This window comes from Crocodylus siamensis, chromosome 5 (assembly GCF_052110815.1).
Source record: "Crocodylus siamensis isolate JL-2025a chromosome 5, ASM5211081v1, whole genome shotgun sequence".
NCBI classification, from domain to species: Eukaryota; Metazoa; Chordata; order Crocodylia; family Crocodylidae; genus Crocodylus; species Crocodylus siamensis.
The window spans coordinates 153686941-153713073 of NC_143399.1; the positions used below are offsets into that span (position 1 = coordinate 153686941).

The window sequence follows — 26133 nt, forward strand, 5'->3', positions numbered from 1 at the left end:
TCAAAAACATGCTTTTTTTTTTCCTGGCGTAGTTTAGATCGGTAGCAAATAGGACACACATTTGCCTTTTGGTAGGGAGGGCAAATCTTAAATCAAATTCTCTCATTTTTAATGGATTCATTTAGGCTGGGGCTGGAAAGGACCTCTTGAGATAATCAGGTCCAGCCCCCCTGTGCTTGGGCAGGAAAGACTGCTGGGGTTAAATGATCCCAGCAAGGTGAGCGTCCAGGCACTTTTTAAAGATATCCAGAGTACGTGATTGTACCACTTTTGGGAGGAGCCTATTCCAGACCCTAGTCACTCAAGTTGTAAAGAAGTTTTTCCTTCTGCTTAATCTAAAGCAGTCTTCTGGCAATTTGACTGTTAGTACTAGTCTTCCCATGGCAAGCCCTGGTGAACAGATGTTCTCCCAGTCCCTGATGTGGGCCCCTTATTTACTTACAGACTCCCACCAAGTACCTTCTAAGTCTTCTCTTCTCCAGGCTGAACAGACCAAGTCTCTCAGCCTCTTTTTAAACCGGTCTGTGTGCTGAACTTCTGTTCTGTTAGACTGGTATAGACTGGTTTCCGATCATTTATACGAATAAAAACATAATGTCTGTATTTGGCCACAGGTGCTGCCCTGCCTTTTGCCAGATTTCAAAGTAACCTGGCCAACAACCTCTGAGTCAAAGTGATTTAAATCACCATTTTAATCATGATTTTCAATCAGCAACCAGGAAAAACAGTGATTTAAATATTTTTTCATCTTGCTTTGCATTTGCACTCTAGTTACCTTTTAAAGAGAAGTTGATTCTTATTGATTTGATGATGTCAAAACATGTTTGCTCTGGAACTAAATACAACCTGTATGCTAAATTCAGAGGCACTTCATTGCTCACTTGGAGACTATACTAAATCCATACATCTTTTATTTGAGTAGTTACATAGCTTAATATCCTTTTAGTCCAGTTATTTTTTGTTTTTATAATGCAAAGTGGTGAATAGCATACTGCTTATTTACTAGATGATGATAAATTTTTCCTAGTGATTTGTGTTAAGCTATGTTTGGGTGGAAATTCTATAAAAACTGAACAAAACAAGCTTTAAAACTTTTTTTTATTAGCTAAATAAAATGACCTTTTAATAGTAAAATACACAAGAAATAAGTTTATCAAAACATGTTTAAACCAATATATAAAACAAGAGAAGTATTCTCAGCAGTTTGTGAATTGAATCAGTTGTTTCTGATCACCATGTTCTTGAAGATTTAAGAAGAACTAATAGGTTTCAGCTTCTTTCACCATTTTTATGCATAGATTGGAAAAGGAAAACTAGCTTTCCTGGCTTCTCAGCTTAAATGAACAAATTATTTTCTAAAGTTAATTAAATAAACAAAAACAATCTTTAAGTAGAAGAGGCTGTTGCTGTCTAATACTTGTTAAGCGTTTTGCCTAACTTGTTCCATATGGTTAGCCAGAGACATTATTTAATGTAGGGGTTTGACTTTTTTTAAAACTTCAAAAGCAGGTGTATACTACTCAAAAAAACGAATTGACAAGATCTTAAAAGAATTCAATCAATTTAGACCTTATCATAAGTGGTTTTAATTTCAAATGTAACTTTCAGTAGGTTTATTCATCAAAAACATCAAATTTTTTTCAAACAAAATGTCTAAAAGAGCATGGTGGGATCCTACTGACATCATAACTTGTTGGTATACATGGGTGTGTAGTTTTTATACAGGGATTTTTCTTCTGTTAAAATTCACTTACCGTAATTATACTCCTCAATTCCCCTGCCCTCAGTCTTGAGAGACTCACTCTCCTGCCACTAGAGCTGGTAACAGTGCCCCCCAGCTCCCCCAAAATTTAAGTGAAAACTACTTTATAGAGACAGTCTCAAAGCTTGCCTTGTGTTTAACTTAGACATATTAGCTTAAATAGAGCTTTTTCAGTCCTCTCTTTAAGAAGAGAGAAGACCTTAAATCTTAGATTGGATATAATGGGGAGGGAATTTTAATTCTCTAGTTGAATTCTCCAGTTCATAAGACCTAGAATTTACTTCTGATACCATCTTATGCAATGGACTCCCAGAAAGCTGTGTTGCTAAGTATAGGAACCATTAAATGTCTAATTTGCTCTTCCATCCCCCAAGAATGCCAGTAAGTTGTACAGGTTTGATGTTGGATGGCTTAATCATCACAGCATGCTCTCATTTATTTCTCCTAGAATAGCCTTCTAGGAAATACAAATGATTTTGTGGGGATGGAGGGGATGAGGAAGATAAACAGACTATTCACCTTAGTCTGTTTATTTCAGTGTCTGTGCCATAGTTGGTCCTTGGCATGGTTTCTTTTAAATTCTGACTGGCTGTAATAGAGATTAGTTTTGGAACATATGAATATTCCACTATATTCCTGGACAGTAGAACAAGAAAAATGATAAATTGTAGCGTAACTATTGACAGGCTCCTCCCTGTCCAGTCCCCTAGCTTTGGTCATTATGTCAAGCCCCCATAAATATTTATGGTCCAGCATCTTAGAGGTAAAATCTTAGTCCTTGTCTTGAACACCAAATCTAAATGTTAACATGACAAAAGTGACAGTTGCAGAAATGGGAGTGTAGGAGAGGGAGATAGGAAGGACACTGAGAACAGTATTGCTCAAAGGAATGTACACTGTTTAATTGTTCATTTTTTACTTTTTCTGGTTGCGCATCTTTCCGTTATCACAGGTTTACTGGCAGAAGTGAATGTTTGGTAGCGAATCAAATCTACCAAAGGAAACAGCTTGTCTGAAAGGTCTATGAAGGGATAATATTATAGGTGTAGAAGAAACGATATGAAGGTGTAGAAATTATTTGTGAAAGAGAAGTGAGATTGGATTCACTGGAAGCAAAAGGAACCAGGTCAGAGGTATGAGCAGGGATCACATGGTGCGAGGCCTTGAAAGCAAGTTCATGAAGTTTGTATTTGATTTGCAATACAGAGTTGAGCCAATCTGGTGACTGAAACCAGGGGTTGGAGGAGACATTGAAGCAACTCCTGAGAGATGATGTTGGCAATGGCATTTTCAATGGATTGAGGCTAAGCTAGTGCCAGACAACAGAATTAGAGACTGCAATTGTTGAGATGAGATAATGAGGATACAGACAAGCAATTTGGCTTTGGGATGAGAAAGAAAGATTGCTGCTACACTGAGTCCAGTTAGTATAGTAGTTTACAGGAAAGGATTAAAAACAACTTTTAGCAAATTTAACAGTTCAGAACTACCCAATATTTACCAAAGATGCACAAATAGTAACTCCAAATTATTTCCTGATTACCAGAAGACTTAATGGATTAATGATGAATTAAAGGGGAGTTTCCTTTCATGGGATCTATGTGATAAAGGGGAAGAGAAAATGAAAAAGTTTCTTGAAAGTGATCAAATAGTTGCCTCTTACTGCAGTGATTTTCAGCCAGGGGGGCAGCCAAATCCCTGGAAGGGTGCCATGGACAAAAGTGAAGTATGTAATATATCAATTAGTTTTTGAAATGGGGTGCTTCATGTCCAGTGAGATTGAGAACCACTGCCATAGTGACTGGTGCCTTTAATTAGAACAAGCATATTCTGTCTGTGTGTGTGAAGAAAAATGCTAAATCTTGTTATATATTACACATACCTGGAACAACTGGCAGAAAGAATTCTCACCCAAATGTGTTTGTTTTATTTGTTACCTGATCCAAAAAGTAGTGCGAGATCTCTCTATTCCCCCTCCTCCCCCCAAATTTTTAGCTGACTCGTGTTTATCAGATAGAAAAGTGATACTTTAAAGCATCTCCTGATAGTGTATAGTATGCTTTCATACATTTGCAATATGTTAACAAAATTTAAATGTGAAAATTGCCTTTTTAAGGTTGCAGCTGCTTTTTGCCAAGAATGCCGTGTCAGTGAGACCACAGTGACTTTGTGCTTTCTGAGAGATTTCACTTCAGGGGGTTTTGCTGTGAAATCTGGGTCAGAGGACAGTGCCACTGCAACAGTGTAGCATAAAGGAAAGTTTATGTTGAATCAGTTCAGCTACTTTGTACATGTTGTGGTATGGATAGAAACCAACCTAAATCACAGCAAGACAAAGGGTTTTTCGTGGCCCACTTACGTTGCTTATTGCTGATTTTTGTGGGCATTTTGCAGCAGCCCTGCCTCAGCACAGACTGGGGGAGAGGAGGAATGAGGGGGTGGCCACCATCTTGATTGCTGGCTACCCTTGACACTGATTGGTGCAGAGGCCCTGGCAGGGGGAGGAGGGGTGAAGGGGCAGCTACCATTGTCTGCTGCCTTTGGTGCGGCTTCACCAGCAGCGATCACTAGCTCCCACTAGGGAGCCAGCATTTTATGTTTATTAAGTTTGGTGGCTTTTTGTGTGGTTTTTGTTTGTTTGTTTGTTTTGTTTTTGCTTTTTGTTTTTGCTTTTTGCTGATTTTACAGAGAGTCCTGCAGTCTCTGTGAAACCACAAATTAAGTAGGTCCCTAGTTATGGGTAGTTAAATTAGTCCTTTTCTACCAATTCGGTTCTCTAACGTAGACACAATCACAGTGATTAGTCTGAAGCCAAAGGAATATAGCTATTGGTGGAAGAAAGGCTTAACAATGATCATGTTGTGTGGGAATTGGGTATCAGTGAATAGACAGAATAAAACCTGTTTTACATATCCAGTAATTCCAAACAGAAGGTATGTAAAAAGCTTTTATAAAAGTGCCTCTAAATAGTATACAATTGATTGGGTATATCAGCAAAGTAGCTAGCATCCTGTGTTATGTTAGCCCAAAATAAATTAAAACTGCTCCTAAAGTTGTTAGTTACAGTTCATAACTGCACAAATTTAAAAAAAAGGAAAAAAAAGAAGAAAAATCCTGCATTTGGGTCATGACTATACAGTTATTAAAGAGGATTTTCTCTCTAGAGTGAATCAGAGGCATAACTGGCCAGTACTGCACCCTCCCTGCAATCCTGCACATTCCCAGTTCTGGCAGAGAAGTGGCAGTGGAACAGGGGCAGCTGGGTGGCACTGCTGGTGGAAGAGATGTCACTCTCCCTTTTTCTTTTTTTTTTTTTTTTTTGGCTATTGATGGGTGTCTAGTAGCCAAAAAAGTCTTTTTAGCAACAAAAACAGTGCCACTTCCCCACCAGCAGCAGCGAATCCGTAGCTGCTTCTGCAGCTTGTGCCACTGATATACCTCTTCTCTCCCTGCTGTCAGAGCCAGAGGTGCTGCACAGAAGGTCCTGAGGTTAGGGGATGGAATAGGAGACAGGAGCGTGAGCTCCTTCTCCCCCAGACTGTACCTAGGGCTTGTGAGCTGGAATGAATGTTTTAGACTGTGCTGTACAGGTTTGGTATCTGGGTAAAATTAATATAACACAAAACCCTGATGATGCCTGATATCCTTTGGGTAAGATGTTCAGATCCTTGTGCTTTTAGAAACTTTTAACCTTGCATTTAATTTACTAGTATATTTTGGGATGCCTGCCAAGAACTGGCACATAATTTTACTCAAGAGGGCTCATTGGCAGTTCTGTAGTTGGCTGTTTCTCATTCTGGATCACTATTCCACAAAGGAAACTTGTAAAATATATGCAGCTCTAAGACTCCTTATGCAGCTTATGTGCCAGTGTGATTTGTCTTGAGCCCATTTCATTCTGAACACTTGCAGCAGTCTAATCGGCCTGGTCTCAAATGGAAAAAATACCAAGATAAAGTAGACAGGTAAAAAGCAAATGTCCCCTTATAAAAATCTCTGTGCTGTTTAAAATCATGACTCTCTCTTGAAAAGATAAAAGAATTTTCTTGGCTTAGATCATTCTTTCATGTGTAGTTAATGTCATAATTTTCAAAGAAATTGGTCTGTTAGACACCTAAACTTCATAGTGCATGTTAAGTTTTCCCTCCTTTCCATGCGTGTTTGGTCTTATACTAGTTTTCTTTTCAGTGTGACTCATAATGTTCAAAACATGCATATTTCCTCCTTCCCTACAGCAGCAGCCAGAGTCTGAGACTGTTCATCTGTTCATCCCAGCCTTGGCAGTAGGAGCCATTATCGGCAAGCAGGGACAGCACATCAAACAGCTCTCTCGTTTTGCAGGTGCATCTATTAAGGTACAGTTAAACTGCCTAACTTTCCGTCTCTTCTGTGTGATGCTCAGAGCAAGTACTCACAAGCAAGCCATGTTCTTGTAAACGTGCTCCTCCACCCTCCACAACTCAGTACCTCAAGGATGATGTGGTAAATGGTATATGCATTTATAAATTCACCTTTTAATTCTCCTTGAGAGACAAGATAATTAGATGTGTGTTTGCAGAAGTCTCTTCAAGTGTGAAATATGAGAGGGAAAGAAAGCTACCTTGGTGGTCTCAACTTAGAAAAATGTCTTTTAGTAAGGTCCTAATGTTACTGAAGATACTAAACTCTTCCGACTCTGCTCTAAGATACTATTGGAAAAGTAAGTGTTGTCTACGCTAGGTTGCCATACAGGACCATTTGCTTCTCACCAGGTTTAATGGATTTTGTACCTAAAAATTCCAGCATGAGTCAGATTTTGTACTAGTTCGAGCTAATACAAGGATAAACGTTAAATTCAGTTGATGCAGTCTCTGATTCTTCTTTGGCTTCACTTCCGTACCAGTGCAGATGCCAAGTCTTAGTGACTGGCTGGACCTGCTTTCTCCATTCTGTTCAAGTGTAAGAAAAGTGTTGAGCTCCCACTAACGTTACCTTAGTTGAGGATGTTTTGGCAGAATTCCCTCATGTGGACACAGTCTCTAGATCAGGGGTGGGCAATTATTTTGGCTGTAGGGCTACTTACTGAGTTTTGGCAAGCCATCAAGGGCCACATGACAGGCAGCCAGGGGCAGATAAATATTAATTTTCTACATTTTTTTATGGGTCTCTCATGGGCTGGATAGAATGGCCCGGTGGGCTACATCTTGGAAAGTCCTTGACTTCAGGAAAGCCGACTTTGACAAGCTCAGGAGGCTTGTCAGCGAGGCCCTAAGGGACCATGACCCCAGGGAGAGGGGAGTTCAAGAAGAGTGGTTGCTCCTCAAGGGAGCAATCCTCAATGCACAAGCTATGTCTATTCCATCTCGGAGGAAAGGCAGCAGGAGGGCACAGCAGCCCCCTGGCTCTCCAGGGACTTAGCAGACCTCCTGAGGCTAAAAAGAAAGGCCTACAAAGGATGGAGGACAGGATTCACCTCCAAAGAGGATTATTCTGCACTGGTCCTGTCCTGCAGGGAGCAAACCAGGAAAGCCAAGGCTGCAACTGAACTCCAGCTAGCTTTGAGCATCAAGGACAATAAAAAGTCCTTTTTCAGATATGTGGGGAGCCGGAGGAAAAGCAAGGGCAGCATCGGACCCCTGCTGAACCAGATGGGGCAACTGACAACTGACGCCCAGGGAAAAAAACAACCTATTAAGTGGGTACTTTGCATCAGTCTTTCATCAGTCCCATGGGACACCCACGCCTGCTACGGGACAGGGAGGTCTGGGTGAGGGAGATCCCCTGCCCTCCATTAATGCTGACCTCATAAAGGAACATCTTAAGAAGCTAGATACCTTCCAGTCAGCCGGCCCTGATAGTCTACATCCCAGGGTACTCAAGGAGCTGGCGAGCATCATAGCCCAGCCCCTGGCATGGAACTTTGAAAACTCTGGTGTAGTGCCCAAAGACTGGAAGGCGACCAATGTGGTGCCTATCTTCAAGAAAGGGAGGAAAGTGGATCCAGCTAACTGTCAGCCTGACTTCTATCCCAGGGAAGATCTTAGAAAAGTTTATTAAAGAGGCCATCCTTAATGGACTGGCCAACGCCAACATCCTAAGGGATAGTCAGCACAGGTTTGTTGCGGGTAGGTCTTGCTTAAACAATCTCATTTCCTTCTATGATCAGGTGACCTATCACCTGGACAAGGGAGAAGAGATTGATGTCATAGAAGGCTTTTTTGAAGTCAAGATATATCTGGTTTCCCATGATCACCTCTTGGCCAGTTGTGGCCTTGGGTCCACCATGATCCGCTGGCTGGGAAATTGGCTCCATGGTCAGACCTGGAGGGTAGTAGTTGATGGAAGTCACTCATCATGGTATCTTGTGACCAGTGGGGTCCCCCAAGGCTCTGTCCCTGGACCCGTATTGTTCAACATCTTCATTAATGATGTGGACATTGGAGTCGGGAGCGGACCGGCCAAGTTTGCCGATGACACCAAACTTTGTGGCAAAGCATCCACACCAGAAGACAGACGGGTGATCCAGGCTGACCTGGATAGGCTCAGCAAATGGGCGGATGAGAACCTGATGGTGTTTAACACTGAAAAATGCAAGGTTCTTCATTTTGGGAAGAAAAACCTGCAACATCCTTATAGGTTCAGCAGTGCTACACTGGCTAGCACTACGGAGGAAAGAGACTTGGGGGTCATCATTGACCACAAGATGAACATGAGCCTGCAATGCGATGCTGCGGCTAGTAAAGCGACCAAAACGCTGGCTTGCATCCATAGATGCTTCTCAAGTAGATCCTGGGATGTCGTTCTCCCCTTGTACTTGGCCTTGGTGAGGCCACAGCTGGAGTACTGTGTCCGGTTTTGGGCTCCACAATTCAAAAAGGACGTGGAGAAGCTTGAGAGAGTCCAGAGAAGAGCCACGCGCATGATCAGAGGTCAGGAAACCAGACCTTACGACAACAGGCTGAGAGCCATGGGGCTCTTTATCCTGGAAAAGCGCAGGCTCAGGGGTGATCTGATGGCCACCTGTAAGTTTATCAGGGGTGACCACCAGGATCTGGGGGAACTTTTGTTCACCAGAGCACCTCAAGGGACGATGCGGTTGAACAGTTATAAACTACTGTAAGACTGTTTCAGGCTGGACATAAGGAAGAATTTCTTTACTGTCCGAGCCCCCAAGGTCGAACAGCCTGCCATCGGAGGTGGTTCAAACACCTACATTGAACACCTTCAAGAGCAAATTGGATGCTTATCTTGCTGGGATCCTATGACCCCAGCTGACTTCCTGCCCTTTGGGCAGGGGGCTGGACTCAGTGATCTTCCGATGTCCCTTCCAGCCCTAATCTCTATGAAATCTATGAAAATCTGGTCCATGGGCCGCATTTTGTCCACCCCTGCTCTAGAATCTAGGCCTTACTGTTGGGGATTGGGGCCCTGAATTATTCTGCCAGTTGCTTAATGTATTGTATCAAACTAAAAAATGTCTCTAGGCTCTATGCAGAGTTCAAATTATGCTTTGACTCTAGGGCAGGGGTGGGCAAAATAGGGCCCATGGGCTGGATCTGGCCTGCAAGGTCATTCTTTCCAGCCCACAGGGCCCCTAAATGTTTAGAGAATTAATATTTATCTGCCGTTGGTTCCTGTAAAAAATGACAGGAACTAAGGGCAGTAGGACCCAGGGGAAGCTTGGCGGGCTCCCGCAACAGCAGGGCCTGCCTGGGCTTGCCCCCCCCGCCCCCCAGCCGGAAGCCCCAGCAGGGGCTTCTGGGCCAGGACCATGTGGCTGCCTCGCGCCAGAACTTCTAAGGGGGAAGGGCAGGGGAGGACCCCAGGCAGGGAAGGAGCCCAGGGAAAAGTCACCTGGGGAAAAGCTGAGAGTGGGGGGGAAAGCAACCCCTCTCCCACCCCCTGGCTGGTGCCCCGCACTGCAGCCACTTGCAGCCCACGTGGAGCTGCCTGTGCCTGCTCCACACAGCCCCATATGGGCTGTGAGCACCTGCAGCAGGGAGTGTCTGCCATGGAGTGGGCAAGGGGCTGCTTTTCCCCATGCTCAACACCAGCTTCTTCCCTGCCAGCAAGTAGGGGGTTGGGGCTGTGCGCTGCCCCCTGCCTGTGCTGCGGGGCTGGGGGGCACTGGGAGTGTGAGCAGGTGCGGGAGCCAGCGGGAGCTTGGGACCTGCACTGGTGTCCCGGGGCCAGTGCCGGCAGGGTTCAGAGCAGGGTGGTGGGAGCATGGGGTCCCGGTCAGCAGGGGCTCTTTGGAGCCGGGCCAGCTCCCCCCTCTCCCTGTTGGTGCAGCCCAGCCCGGCTCCACAGACCCCTGCCAGCCTGTGCCGGACCGGTGCTGGCCCTGGGACATTGGTCCCAAGATGATGACCAGGGGGTGGGGCACCTGTCAAGGGGCAGGGCTACCCATGTGGCCCTCGACAGCTTGCCAAAACTGGGTAAGTGGCCCTCTGCCCAAAATAATTGCCCACCCCTGCTCTAGGGGGAGGGGGGAGTCTGCAAAAAAAGAAAACAAGGTCTGCCCATCACAATGCTCTAATAAAATGAGAGACACCCCCTCCCTGTTATGATTTTCAAATCTTATAGGGGGTCTCGCCTATGGGGGGTCCTCATATGGGGGGCTCAGCCCTCCTGAGCTCCCCTGTAATTCGAACCCTGGCTCTATGATGTGAAGTGTGGGTTTGTTTTTTTTAAGAGTAGTATGAAAAGTTGTTTGTTATAAATACCAGAGTCTCTTTGTAGAGTTTTTCCCACACAGCAAAGTGAAGTGGTTTCATTATTGCTTCTCATATTGTTTCCTCGTGAGAAACTGTTGCTTCCTTAATTGGTGTACATAAGCACATACCCAAGTCAGCCTTTTGCAGGCCTGAGCTCTAGCTTTATCCCTTGTTGCAAGTTTTTGTCTAAAGGTAATTCTGATGACTGTCCTGCTTCATGGGCACAGAGGTGTTGAGGAGAATTTGATGAGACTGTCAGAGTTCTGGAGCTCATTTCTGTTGAAGAATATGCTTCTATAGGGGCTTGTTGGGCCTCATCTCTGTGTGAGAAGGGATGAGATGGGGAAATCCATTGCTGTTCAAATAGTGAAAAACAACCAGGCTATCAGCTCTGCAAATGGTTGCAATGTTAGTGAAAGCTACTACTTCCAGTGTTGTAGCTGTGTCTGAAGTCCCCTGAATTCCCTCAGAACTTTCTTGCGTAAAGCCAGTGCTGTTGACCTGTGTCCAGAGATGAGGTTTTGGCTACATTTTTAGAAGTGCAGATTATGGCTATCTCTTGTTCATTTCCTTTTAAGACCTGGTGCAAATTCTCATGGTGCTGCTTAAATCAAACAACGGTTACCATGTTGTTCTTCATTGACTTGTTACCATTTCCTAGCACCCAGGGATGTGGTAGTCAAGACAGAGATGTTGAGATACAGGCAGGTATCTGTCTTGTTTAGGGAGCACTGCAGAAGAAACATCAGCTGGAAATCTGGAAAGAACAGGGATTTGAGCTGGGGAGCAGGAGCCAGATAAGAGCAGAGATGCTACTGAAGTTTTTCAGAAGCAAAAGAAGCTTGCTGTCCCGAAGGTGCACATTTATGTATGTAAAAATGACCTGGGAACCCCGATATATAATAGCCTTTGCTGTGCCACATCAGCTTAGATCATTCTTTATTTGCCCCACTCAGAAACTTGCAAAATAGCCCCTTTGTTAAATACATGCTTCCTATAAACCCTGATTCTAACATAGGAATGGGGTAATGCATTTTGATTGAAGAATCTGTACCTAGCTAAAATTTGAGGGTACATTTAAATTTGTTCTCATTGTATATAGAATCAGACTGTTAGTTTGTCAGACTGTCTCATTTCCGGGCCTGTTTAATATATGAATGAGGTGCTGCATACGTACCTAGGGTTTGTACTGAAATTGATAGGTCTGGTAACAATAATTAGTCATAAAATAATTTTTGAAGAATACATAACATGTACATACTGAAATTCGTAAGATTCTGTTTAAGTATTAGTCTATTCTTTGCACCTGTTGAAATATTAAATTAAAATTTCTTAGAATACTGATCTTTACCTTCAAGGAGTCAAAATAAACATGGAGTCTGCTAAATTTTACCCCTTGCACTTCTTAAAACATTAATATTAGTACTGAATGCCTGTTTCGAAGTCCCTAGTCTTCCTTGTCTTCAGCAATCCAGATTACACTAGTCTAACAACCTCGAAGACATTCCTAAAAACATTAAAGTAATAATATATGGAAGACACATATATGTATCATAGACTTCAGGGAAAATATTTTCCAAAATTTAAATACAGGACTTGGTGGCAAAAAGTCTCATTTCATACTGTCACTGCCCATGGAGTCTGATACTTCGTACCTGTGTGTAGTCTCAAACATTTTGGTCTAACTTGGTTGAAATTTAACACTCCAAGCTGTGTACAGTAAGATAATCGCAAAGGTACCTCAAAAGCTTATACCATTTACATACTTGTATTTTCCATAAAGTATAAGGATTTGATCTACAGGCATACCTCGGAGATATTACGGGTTCAGTCCCAGACCACCGCAATAAAGCGAATATTGCAATAAAGCAAGTCACACGAATTTTTTGGTTTCCCAGTACATATAAAAGTTATGTTTACACTATACTGTAGTCTATTAAGTGTGCAATAGCATTATGTCTAAAAAAACAATGTACATACCTTAATTAAAAAATACTTTATGCTAAAAAAATGTGAAGTGAGCAAATGCTGTTGGAAAAATGGTGCCGATAGACTTGCCAGATGCAGGATTGCCACAAACCTTCAATTTGTAAAAAACGCAATATCTGCGAAGCGCAATAAAGCGAAGCGCAATAAAACAAGGTATGCCTGTAATCTGTTTTTGACACTTTTTCATGTTTGGTAGGTTAGTAAGTGATGTATATGTATGTATTGTATAGAAATAGCAAATGAAAACATGTGACTTCCTATGTAAAGCAAATAGCTAGTATATAATGTATTCTCTAATGCAGAACGGAGTATGAATAATGATGCTAATTTTGATTAGTTAAATCTTGCTTAGTAAAAAATGATACATGGTAACTAGCCATTTATGTCTGAATTAAACCACAGCTGTTAAAGATGAATAATATACCTATGGCAAGAGCCAAGATGAAGTCCTGTAATGTTTAATACATTTCCCATTCAGCAGTGGCTATGTAATACTAGACACTGCAATGGAAATGTCAGTTGTGATAAACAAAGTGTTCATCCAGAATGTCAGAGGCTTATTTGAATTATTGAAGACCACTGGAGTCTAGAGCCACACCCACAGAAATCTTACTTTGTGGTAAAATGAACTACTATAAACCCTGTAGGTTTCTGTGCATCAGCCCCAGTGGAGCTTAATTTTTGTTTCAAAGATAAAAACATCTGTATATTTTACATGCCTGGAACTTGGAAATTCACTATCCAACCTGAAGGAATGTTTGGATACAATCCCTTGGATAGGTCAGGCAATGCTTAGCTTAATTCCTGGAAGAAAAATTTGCTCGTGGGCAGAGTGTGTTAGGAAGAGATTTCCTTTTCTTTCATGCCCACACTGGATAGAACTTGTTGAATGGTTGAGCATAATAAGCAATGCTTACCTCTGGGAAGCTGTATTTCTTTATTTTCTCCCCCTCCCCACTCTGCAGTGTGCACATGGAGCTTGAGAGGTTTGTGTTTTTGCCATGGGCTACAGATCTTTTTGGGTGGTTATACCCGGGGTGGATTGGGGTATGCAGTGGTGCAGTTGCATTCCCCCTCTTTGATTCCTGCTCTACCCAAACTTTAAAAGCAGCTTCCTGGGAGAGGCAGCAACATCTCTATTTGGGTACCAGTGAGGGAGTGAGTTGACTTCATGGCTCATTATCAACTCCAAGTCAGGCTGATTTTTCTTCACTCCACGTGTTGCACTATTCAGACTATTCTTTCTCCTGCAATTTTGCTCGTTGTTAGCCATTCCTAGTAATGTCTCTCTTATTTCACAGCCCTGCAGACTGTTTTTAGTTCTAGCTAAAAACCTACTCGGGTGTGGTAATATTAAGTCAGATGTAGAAATGATTGATGGTGAAGTATTGGAGGCACTGTTAAGACCCTCAAGATAGCTAGCTTTTTGTTTTGTGAATCTCACTGAGACATACATTTAACTGTGACCTAGAAGACTAATAATGCCGTATCTTTTGACTCTGACTACTTTTTGTCTAGTTCGTTGTGGTTTTTAAACTTTACATATAATCTAACAAATCAGTGCATATTCCTGTTGTTATATTTGCTTTTGCTCCATTCTTAAATTGAACAATTTAGCACTAATCCCCTAGTATATTAGTAAAGCTTCTAGTTTCTCTTTAACTGGAGACAAATGTGTCCTGGTATACATTATGATGTGCCACACATTCTGCACCTCCTTTTTTTAAAATCCTGGATCTGCCCATAGTTGCATCTTTGGTAGTTCAAGTAAATTTATTTGAAACTTAGCCATTTCTCCCATATTTTTCTTAAAGAAAGAAAACCTAGCATGACCAAAACACAATGCTGCAGATGTAACAAAAAATTCTGGACTTGGGGCAGATTATAACAGTTCTGCTAATGTGCAACAGGTCATCTTTTAAATTTTCTTTCAGTAGACAGCTATGTAAAGTTGAACCTTGTGTTCCAGATTGCTCCTGCTGAAGGACCAGATGTGAAGCTGAGAATGGTTATCATCACTGGACCTCCAGAGGCTCAGTTTAAGGTAAAGTATAAAAATGTCCCTCCAGTTTGTTAATATGTAGCAGACTTGGCCTGCAGGGGAAAACCAGAATCATGAAATGGTGGATTCTGCAGAACCTTCTTATTCAGAATTTAGTGAAACAGTTTATTGCATTCCCTTTCAGCAAATAAATATTGTACAAAGATTTGGGTAAAGAAATTCCATGCCTGTATCCCAGTAGTCATTGGGAGTTTTACACAACTTCAGTGTGAGCAGAAGCAAACCTAAGAATAAATGGCACAAATAGGAGGCAAAACATCCTTCTAGTTTCCCCTGATTTCCCCTTCTCACCTAGGAGTTGTAATGGTCTTGTCTTTCCATTCTGCATTACAAATTTACTAGACAGTGTATTTTAATTGCAGTAATAAAGTTGAAAAGAAGTTTGATGCTCTGGGTTCTCTAGGTGACACTCCTGTTCTAGAGCAAACTATTTTGGGCAGCTTTTTAGATTAACAAAATGGCTGGTTTGATTTGACAGCACAGTTAAGCTGAGATGCCCCAACCTTGATTTCCCACTTCTGTTTAAATCCAAGGATTGAGTCACTTCCCAAAGGGTAATGGGTGAGTAAGGGAGAAACAAAGACACCAACTCTATTTCTGTTAATGAACAATGAAAGTGTGCCAGAGGTCAGGAGTGATATTGGAGACAGTCATGCAGCAGCCTGACTGATTCACAAACGAGGCCTACAGTGGGTGGAAAAAAATTGTTCAAGGTTTTGTAACCTGTTCTTTCTTAGTCGCATCTTTTCTCAGCTTTGTACTTGTTTCTGGCAGCAACTTGCAAATGGTAAAAGCAGTTTTCAGACTATATAACATTAATTTACTGTTAAACTTTAACTTGTGAAGAAAGATCTGGGCATATTTTTTTATAGTCGTAATGCTGTTTAGCCCAAAATGAATAGTAATCCCACATAAAAGTATTCAAAGGGGAGGTAAGAGGTCCCTCTGAGCCTAGCCTGGTTAAGGCATGCCAGTTTCTGTAGCCAGCAACATAACAGAGAATGTTGTGGCTGACATCACGCCCCACTACCTTTGACTTGCCAGCCCAAGCAGGGAGGTACCAATTACAGCTGGGTCCGTGGCGGGTAGCTTTTGGTGCAGGTCTGGAGAGAGAGTGAAACTTGCATCTCTGGAGCCAGAGCAAGATTTTCTACTATCTATCTTCAGATCTGAGGGATTACTGTGAGTAAAGGAGGCTCTGAAAAGTAATAGGACGTGCAACTTGGTGGCTACCTTAAAAGCTGTACAGATGGAAACTTTGCTGCTCTGAGGTGCAGGAGATACTAGATTTTTTTCAGAACTAAAAAAATGTGTGGGGGCGATATTAGATTTTTTCAGATGTCTGTTCAGGCTAACCCAAGAACTTCCCAGTAGCTGAGGATACAATGTAGGATGACTGCAAGCTGAACTCACTCACTTCTTGGTGAATAACTAACGGTTCTGTTCCCTGCTCCTTTCCCCCATTCAAAAAAATTGTTAGTCTTCCTTTGCCAGTTGACTTCAGATTTTTAGTGTTTACAACAGAATACTAATAGGTTTGCACCTCACCCAAATAATAACCTAAAACAACAGACTTTGAAGTCTCCTGGCTTTAAAATAAGTATAGCTTGTGGCACTGCTATGCCCATCAGTAATGAAAGCAATCCCAGTACCTGTTATGCTTTGGAGAGGGCCATGATTTGGGTTGACGTGGGCATGCTAGAAGGGAAGGGAAGATTACAGTGGGACCTGGACAGGTTATGTGGTGGGCAAATGAAAATAGGATAGGATTCAATACTGACAAGTGCAGGGTGCTGCACTTAGGCAGTAGGAACCAGCAGCATAACTTTAGACTAGGGAACTCCCTTCTTGAAAGCACGGTGGCAGAAAGAGATCTTGAAGTCATTATTGACTCCAAGATGAACATGGGCCGACAGTGCAAGGACACAATCAGTAGGGATAACCATACCTTATCTTGCATCCACAGATGCATCACAAGCAGGGCTAAGGAGGTGATCCTCCCCCTCTATTTGACACTGGTCAGGCCGCAGCTGGAGTACTGTAGCCAGTTCTGGGTGCCGCACTTCAAGAGGGATGTGGACAGCATGGAGAGGGTCCAGAGGAGGGGCACTCGCATGATCCAGAGACAGCAGGGCAGACCCTATGAGGAGAGGCTACAGGACCTTAACCTGTTCACCCTTCACAAGAGAAGGCTGAGGGGGACCTGGTGGCTGTCTATAAGCTTACTAGGGGGAGACCAGTGGGGTTTGGGAGAGACACTGTTCCCCCAAGCACCTCCCAGAGTAACAAGGGATAATGGCCATAAGTTGTTAGAGAGTAGGTTTAGACTAGACATCAGGAGGCACTACTTCACAGTCGGGGCAGCTAGGATCTGGAACCAACTTTCAAGGGAAGTGGCGCTGACTCCTACCTTGGTGGCCAAGGTGTCCATTCAAGCTCTTGCACCACTTCTCCTTGAAAGCCCAACCTGTCAGTAGCACCCATTCAAAAGGGTGCTGTAAGCACTACACCCAGAGCCAGGATGGGTGCCTTCTCCTAAGCCTTAAAGGTAGTGACCTGAGTCTACCGTGGCACAGAATTGAATTTGCCATCAAGAATTTTCTCATCCCAAGAACTGAGCTGACTCCGATAAGATTGATAAGTGGATACCACTGTTGCCTTGATAATTCAAGTGGAGAGTATGTTGAGATCATCCAGAATGGTACTGAGCACCGCTGTACCAAGATACCTTGGTTTAGTATCAACTACTTCCTTAGCACCATTGTAGTAATCAGTTCCAGCAGTCCATTAACTTGCTATGTCATTGCCAGGCTGTGCTATGCTTTGCAACTGAAGATCTGCTCCTTGTCCTAAGGTGGATGACAGTTTCCTCCATGGGTAATGCCCTCTTACTTTGTGTGGCACTAGGAGAAATCCTTAGAAGAATTCTAAGAGCTACTGGAAGATCACTAGGAGCCTGTTATCTGCCAATGCACCCCCCTCTTTACCCATTTCCACTCGGAGAGTGCGGTCCCTTGTGGAGATCTTTTGCGTCTGCAGGATGCCTGATCTGTTGTACACTTTCCACCAATACTCTTGATCCCTCTAGTTGTTGAGAAAACTGACAAAGTTCAGTGACACAGGACAATTTTCATGGTACCTTCAATTTGGGTCAGGCTGTTTTTGTATTCGACTTCATGAAGGTAACTGTTCTGAGACTGGTCATAATACTGATGTGAACTGGCCTACCTGATGTTTCCACAGCAGTGTATATTTGACCCACAATCCCTGCACCTGGCAGTCTAGATGCTGGCTGTCTAAGGTGTCCAGAATGGTTCCTGTAGCTATCCTGGCATCTTACTTCAGAGTAGATCTTCCTTGAAGCAAATTTGCCAGTCTAAACAGAAATAATCTCAGTTTCATTGGAATTATATCCTTGGTCACCTCTCCAGGCAATCATTCCAAATATATTGGGTTATTTCCTGTCAGTAAAGCAATCTGGACTATTCTTTACCTCAGTTAGGGATTCTCTGGCTTTAATCTCTGTGAATTGGTCTATTAGTTATAGTTCTGTATGACAGTGTTTCACTGCACTCTGACAAAATTTCTCAAAGGCTGGATCTAGGATTTTTCACCTGTCAGAAATCGTTTTCTTTATGGAGGATTTCAACATGTTGATTGGTTTAATAGGTTCTTGCTTACCATGTGAAAGCAACTATGAGGTCCCAGTCAAGACAAGTTATAACTACTAGGAAGTCTGTATATAAAGATAAGGGAAACCCAGTCCCTTGCAGAAGATCCAGTTTACAGGCAACCCCTACTTAACGCTCTTAATTGGTTCCAGAAAAACTGAGCATTAAGGGGGAACCATGCTAAGCAAAACCCATTTCCCCATAGGCATTAATGTACATAGAAATAATTGGTTACTGCCGCTTCTTACAGTAGCTTCTCACCATCGCCACTGCCTCTCCCTACCCTTCCCCCTACCTGCTGGCTGCTCCTGCCCCATGTCCCAGACCAAGCCCCACGCTTCTGCTGCTCTACTCCTAGGCCCCCACTGGCCCTGGCCCCAGGCACTGGCGGAGGCCCCACACTCACTGCTGCTTGCTGCCACCGCTTTTCCCCACCCCCTTGCCCACTAGTCGCTCTGGCACCATGTGCCAGCCCAGACCCTGTGCTCCTGCTGCCCCCTCCTCCCCCCCCAGGCCCCTGCTGGCACTGGCAGGGGCCTCATACTCATGCCTGCCCCTCCACTTGCTGCTTCTTGCCACCGCCACTTCTCCCCCTACCCTGTACCTGCCAGCTACTCCAGCACCATGTGCCAGCCTGGGTCCCCCGTTCCTGCTGCCCTGCTGTGGGCCCCTGCTGGCCCTGGCCCTGTGGCACCAGTGCAGACCCCATGCTCATGCCTGCCCACCCACTCACTGCCACTCCTCGCTTCTTGCTGCCACTGCTGCTTCACTGATCACTATAACGAAACTGGCTCAGCACTAAGTGAAATCAGGTATGAATTTTAAATGAGCACTATAGCGAAATAGCACTAAGTGAAACCGTGTTAAGTGAGGGTTGCCTGTATATTCTTTTACATAAAACTAACTTCAGGGTTCATTCTGCTTAAGGTAGTCTTGAATCTGTTAATCTGTTCATATGCTAATCCTTTCCTCAAAACCTCATTTATTGTACAAAGCAAATTTTCACATGCTGGATAGGGTTGGAACACTATCCGTTTTATTTGAACGATAGCAGTTCACTTAAAGCCCTGTGTACACTGTTGTGTTGGTAAAGAGGATGAAAGCCCAACTGATATCCTTATAGATACGGGCATGAGATGTATGCACATCATTTATGTTTGAGGGGATTATACAAGGTTTTACTCAGCTTGAGCTCACTCAGCCTCTCATGCTGCTTTGAACAATGTTCCTTTGACTGAGATTATAAAAGCAATCCATACTGCTATTGTTTGGAGTATATCTCTAGATTGACAATCTTTTTTAATAGGACTCATTCTCTTAATTGTCTCCACTAGCACTGCTTGTTAGTCAACAAGTGAAAATCCTTCCAGGCAATAACTGTGGCTCCTTGTGGGGACATCATCTCTCAGATTTTTTTGAGCTGTTCTTCATTCCTGCTAGCAGGAGGAGTTACCAGAAACCCAATATTGTCCAGTCTTTTGAGAGAAGACTACAGCCCTTCTATAATCAGGACTTCTTTGTAAACTTAGATACAGAATTCAGGGACAGTTATGATTCCCTTACTGATTCCCCTTTTTATACACCAAGTCAAAATAAAATTACAATTCCTTCCCAATGATCCTCCATTCCCTCTTAGCAGGTAAGGCATTTCTACCACCTAAGGCTGAAAGAGATGAGAGACAGGTCTGTAACTCAACCCTTTATTGGTAATCCCCTAAAGCATAAGCATAACCATTTGTCTCTATGACTTGTGTTTTGGAAGAGCTGATTGCTTCAGCTCCATGGCCACAATTTTTGATTAGCCTATTTTAGTTTAGTTCAGGGCTTTCAAAGTGCCCTTTTTGATGCACCAGGCATTTGTGTTGTACAAGTGAAAAGTTGCTGAAAATTTATAAGGTGATCCAGCTTCCTTTTGCTTTATACTGTTTTAGCTGCTTGAATCTTTCATGGCTGTAACACATAAGCTAAAATGGACAAGAGTAACTCTGAGATGGTCAAGCTTCAGGTGTCACAGGTTGGCTGGTATTCCATCAGTTGATGTGACTTGTGTCAGAGGTCTGCTCTTACTTCTTTCCCACCCATCTTTCCTTGTTTTGACACTTTGTGGGACTTTGCATTGGTAGGATTGACAGGTGCTGCCAAGATTTTGGAAAGGGACTGAAAAACTAATCAAATGGAAAATGCACCATTTAGGATCCAGTTCTCTCATTGAATTGGTTTCTGTGGTACTGCTTAGGAAGGAAGCATCCACCTGATTTTGAAAGGCCTCCAGAATGGAAGAAAAAACGTAATTCATGACTTAGCCTGTGAATGACAGGGAACTAAGAAATGGCTTGAGAAGCAACTAAAACCAAATTATTTAAAAAATGGAGAGAGCTGGGCACTGAAGCTCTCACTTTCCTATTTGTAATGGGCAGAAACATCTTGATGGATATCTGTGTTACTACCCAGCATGTTCATGTACCCAGCACTGCTTTATGGTGATCTGTGTTAGTTAAAATAAAACTACTTCCAAGATATCACTCAGAATTACGTTGAAAGACTTAATCTTGTACATTAAAAACTAAACACCAACACTTGCCTAGACCAACACATTGCATTTGGTTACTCAGTAATTTGTGTAAAAGCATACAACCTGGAGTAAATTAAGTCTTTGTAATGTATCTTGGCATTTGATTTCAACATCCTTTTAAAGAATGAATTTCAGGAACTAACTTGTGCTTGAGCAAATAAACTGCTTTTGGGCTCTTGGTAGTAATAAAAACATACATCTGGCATGCAGTTCTCCTACCACTAAACAAGAGGTAATCATTTAAAATGAGTTACTCCACTGGAAAACAGTAGAATGCTGTTGTTTGTTATTGTGCTTGAAACTTGGGTAGATTGTCAGTTTCTATAAGGGATTGACTACTGCAGTTTCTAGTTGGATGCAAGCACCTTGCAAAAGTAATCAAGTGGAAAAAGTTTTTACAAGGGGGGAAGAAAACATCATTTCTTGTGTTTGTTTATGTATGTTGTTGGCTTTCTTTAGTGCATGTTGGATATATATATAAAAAAAAATATGTAATTGACTAGATTTCAGGGTGGTACTATAACTCTGACAAAATTCATTCCACAGGCTCAAGGGAGAATCTATGGAAAGCTTAAAGAAGAAAATTTCTTTGGACCTAAAGAAGAAGTTAAACTTGAGGCTCATATAAAAGTGCCATCCTATGCTGCTGGTAGAGTTATTGGTAAAGGAGGCAAAACAGTAAGTATTGAACTGATAAAAAAAAAAGAAACGGAGCTGAAGGACAGCTGAAGTATAAGCTTTTAGCTAATTCGTATTTTAACTCTTTGCATAGTAATTGAAGCTTGCATGTGCCATGAAAGCTATAATTAGTCCTTCAGTTTTTCCTCTCCCCTTTCCTAAACTCAAGTAGAAAAGAATTATCTTTCTCACAATCAATATTTAGATTTCATTTGGAGCCAATCAGGAGGATAACTGCTGACTTAAATCCCAGTCATAGGTTTTGGGACTTCTCATGGCAAATGCAGTTACTCCCCTTCCATTTAGAATTAATAGGTTCTTAATCAGAGGCCTGATCATGTAGATCATTCTTTGTGCCAACAATTTAGCTGACTTAACCTTCTGGAGGAAGTGTTGGCAAGATCCGACTCCCGTCTTTTCAGTGCTGGACAAGTTTTCCGGTATAAAGAAGAAGAAATTGTGTTTTGTTTTCTTGAGTTTCCCCACCCCCCAAACCCTACAAATCCTACTTACTTTTCTTTGGCCTGCTGCCCAGGCAGAAAAGAGGATCTTTTCACGGGGCAGGGGCTGGGCTCTTCCCAGCTGGGCAGATCCAGGCACACATGCCCCCCACCCCCATGCCCTCCCAGAAAACTGGCGGGAGCAGCAGTGGGAGCCACCAGACGAGCACTGGACAAGCCATGCCCAGTGGTAGGGGCCACCTCCCTCCCTTCCCGTGCCTCCCCGATGAACCGCACCACCCTTCGGCCCCAGCCCACACCATCAGCCTGCCCCACGCCACGCAGATCCAGGGGGGCACATGGACCCCCACCCCGGACAAGTCACTTGTGGCTCTCTCTGATGCCTCTCCCTTCCCTGCCCTGGCTGGTGAGCACCAGCCCCATTACCTCCCTCCCCACAGGGGCCTTTATCTGCCCCCCCATGCCCCTCCCCTTCCACCATACCAGAGTTACCAGCTGGATGCAGCTCTTAGAGCTGAAGAGCTGCATATTGGAAATCAGATTGTTATTGGCCAATACACCTCCTTAAAAATCAGCTATTGGTATCGACCCCAAAAATCTCTATTGGTGCACCCCTACTTAAAAGGAACAATTTCATTAAAAAATGGAATGACTTTTCTTACCAAAATGCTTCCATATGAAGTAAATGCAGTCTGGTATTTTCTGTTAGCTTCTAGCACCCTGCCATGAACTATGGCCAGTAGTGACATAGTTCCCTTTTAACTAATATTTAACATCATCAATGTATTGGCATCTTCAAAGAACTTTAACAAGCCTTAATTATCAGTGCTGTCCTGGGTTTATAAATGGAGAGTCTGAGCCCTGTCAAGTCCACGGTGTATCCAGAGACTGTGAATGTCCTCATTCTGTTTGCCTCAGCTGGAGTTGATGGTGCTCAGCTTGTCAACAACCTACTGGTTGATCTGGCCTGTAGCACTTGTGCAAGCAGTGATGTACAGAGTCCCTGTTTATTCAGTCCTCTGCTTAGTCTTTTGGATTCTTTCCAGAACAGATCACTAAAAGTAGGGAACACCTTTTGGAGGAACTCTCTACTGGCAACTCTAGTGCTGGGTTTCAAACAATGTTAAAATTGAATTATGAAGACGAGGAAAATCAGTATTGTTTTTTATTGTGCTGGGCGTAAGCCATTTAGTGAATCACAGTTGTGTATTTTGGTTATTTTGTTTTCACTCCATGGGTGTAGAAGTTACCACCACCAGATTGCCACTTTCTGCAGTCCTTGCTGCTCTAATTTCTCCCTGTCTGCTGAGTTTTCTTCTTGTCTCTGCATTGTTTCCTTCTCAGATTCTGAGGTTGTTGAATAACTCTCACCGTAGATTAATTTACACTGAAGAAACAAAGATACAGACTTAAAAAAAAATTCCAGTCCTCTTTTAGATATCCAAGTAGACATGGATTTAAAAGTGAGCAGTTCTTGATGTCTCACACATGTGCAACAAAATTTGAGATGCTGGAACTGCACTGCCCGCATATTTGTGTATGCTTCTCTATTGTGATAGGCATAGGTCCAAGAGCTCTGGGCCATGGTTTGAGGACCCCTATACCACCCTTGAAAAAGTTTACTTGCTTTCCGTTATTGAACAACATTATTGGATTGACAGATTCAAAATCTAGGTGGGGCAGTGCAGAAGGTGAATTTATAATTTCTATAACAGTATGATATTCACAGTGGAAGTGACTGCAGTACTACACATACAGTGTATGCTGTATTATATCTTTGGTGTTATCACTTGGTTATTTTGACAGTCCAAAGAAACATAAATGTCAGTCACTGGTATTGAGGCATTTTAGTAATTTAGGCTTCTTGTTTTTTGCTTGCTTGCCATGTTCCAAGTAACGTGCATTTTTCTTCACAGGTTTTGACTTTGTTCTATTTCAGTGGAATAAAATGCTTGCTTGTTCTTCAGGCAAACAGCTGCGTTTAGGTTGACTTCTAAATCTATGGGTGCTGTTTTTATAGATCATATGGCCAGCAACATTAAATTTTCATTAATTAAAATGGCTGCATTTTGCTGACTCCAGTATTTATTTACAGGTAAATGAGCTTCAGAATTTGACAAGTGCAGAAGTTGTAGTCCCTCGTGACCAGACCCCAGATGAAAATGATCAGGTTGTTGTGAAAATAACTGGCCATTTCTATGCATGCCAGGTAGGGCTGTTTCAGTGATTTTTATGTAGCTTTTGTACCTTTATCTATGTTTTGCACCTAGGAATTTTTCCTATGCATGTATACACCAAGCAAGAAATAACTTCTAAGATACAGAAAATCCTGAGTAGCCATGAGCCATACCTATCTTGCCCTATGACTTTTGAAGTCATAATCAGTTTATGGTTGACCTGTCAGGTGAGCTATTTACAACATACTGGCCATGTCTACATGAGTAAAGCAATCTAATCTGCTGTGCAGTAAAGTGTTGCTGTCTAAACGTGCAGGTGCTTACTGCACAGTAAAGCCAAGTAGTATTAATTGTACATGTAGGCATGCTCACCGTTTCCATTTTGAATATAAAGACAAGCAGTTGCCTTCAGAAAACACAAGACAGGATAATGCATGGAACTTCAGATTTTCCATGGAAAAGTAGACCAGGTGTGCTGTGCTTCAGTTATACCAGAGATGTCAAAGATGCAGCCCACAGACCAAATCAAGTCCATGAAGCCCTATCATCTGACCTGCAGTGCTGCCTGTGAGCCCCATAGTTGACCCACACACAGTGTGTAGTGCATGCCAGATAGTCCTATGAACTGCCTGCTTTGACCACTCTCGGACTGCACCTCCATGTCAGATCCAGCACAATTCCTGGAGCAGGTGGCACAGTCCCAGAGCAGATGATACATGTAGCACCTGCTCCAGCCACTTTGGGATGCACCCTAGATCCAGTATGGAGCAGAACTGTGGGCAGTGTGGCTCCCAAGTGGCTGAAGGAGGCACTGCATGCCTCCTCCAGCCTGGACTAGTCACTCTGGCATGCGTGCAGCACATGGCACCTGCTCTGAGACGGGCATTAAATCCAGCATGTGGAGCTAGTCTGTGGTCCTGATCCAGCCTTGTGCCACTCATCTGCTATGCAGGACCAGATAAATACCTCACAGATACCTGTGAGTGGTGCAATTAATGCGTAAGTGCAGTAAAGTTAAACCTGTAGAACAAGTTTTTTGCCAATGTCTTCTCAATATACTTATTCTCACAGCTTTAGTCTCTTGGAATTAGGACTAAAATCTGTGTATAAAGTACTTACTTATATTAATAATCTATTAAATTAATCATACAAGGATTAAGAGACATCACCCTTCACTTACCTTCATGTTCACAGAGGAGTTAACGTGAATTATTTGGTTTGTTGTGGTGTCCAGTTCAGAGACTAAGTGGTGTTTCAGAAAAAGAAGTCTTACTTGTATAAGATGAACCTTTAGAATTCTCTAATGTTCAATACATAGGCCTGCTGCATAGTGACATAAGGAATATCATATTATACTACAAAATAGGAATAACATTGAATGAGTTAATGTGGAACACAGTGTTGTGGAACATCTTTCTGTTTTGTCAGGGGCCTAACTTGGGAATAACATTTGGATAAATGTTGTAGACTTTCTTAGATGTTAGTTGGTTGTTAATTTTATTTGCATTGTGGTAACACCATAGGGTAGCAGCTACCAAACTGACAGATTGTGCACCACCAATTTAAAATGATACAACCTTAAGTGCCACCAGCAAATTTTTCAGTTCAACCTTAAGTGCCACCAGCAAATTTTTATCATATAAAGTAATTATGATAAATCTGTTAATGCATACCACTGACAGGTTGTCTGCGTACCACTGGTGGTGCTTGCACTACAGATTGGGAACTGCTGCCATAGGGATTGTAATATGGGCCAACGAGAGGCAAAGCACTGCTTGACCTGGTACTGGCTACGGGGGACGACCTAATTGGCGACCTAGTGATTGGTGGGAAGTTGGGTGACAGTGACCACGAGCTGATCACCTTCACCATCCGCCGTAAAGCTGGCAAGTCAGTCAGCAACACAGAAGTCCTTGACTTCAGAAAAGCCGACTTTGATAAGCTCAAGAGGCTAGTCGGTCAGGCCCTCAGGGACCATGACCCCAGGGAGATGGGAGTTCAAGAAGAGTGGTTGCTTCTCAAGGAAGCGATCCTCAGTGCACAAGCTCAATCTATTCCAACATGG

At 42.8% G+C, this 26133-nt stretch overlaps 1 protein-coding gene across 3 annotated transcripts in view; it reads left to right on the forward strand.

Annotated features, from left to right (window-relative positions):
- IGF2BP3 (insulin like growth factor 2 mRNA binding protein 3) overlaps positions 1-26133 on the forward strand; it is a 160118-nt gene that overhangs the window by 129130 nt on the left and 4855 nt on the right. For 2 of the 3 annotated variants that reach the window (XM_090046770.1, XM_090046768.1), the window contains 4 exons: positions 5998-6117; positions 14417-14491; positions 21299-21430; positions 23987-24100. In XM_090046770.1, the coding sequence (XP_089902896.1) occupies positions 5998-6117; positions 14417-14491; positions 21299-21430; positions 23987-24100 (441 nt within the window). The remainder of the gene's footprint in view (positions 1-5997; positions 6118-14416; positions 14492-21298; positions 21431-23986; positions 24101-26133) is intronic. The other variant, XM_090046769.1, reaches the window with a different exon arrangement.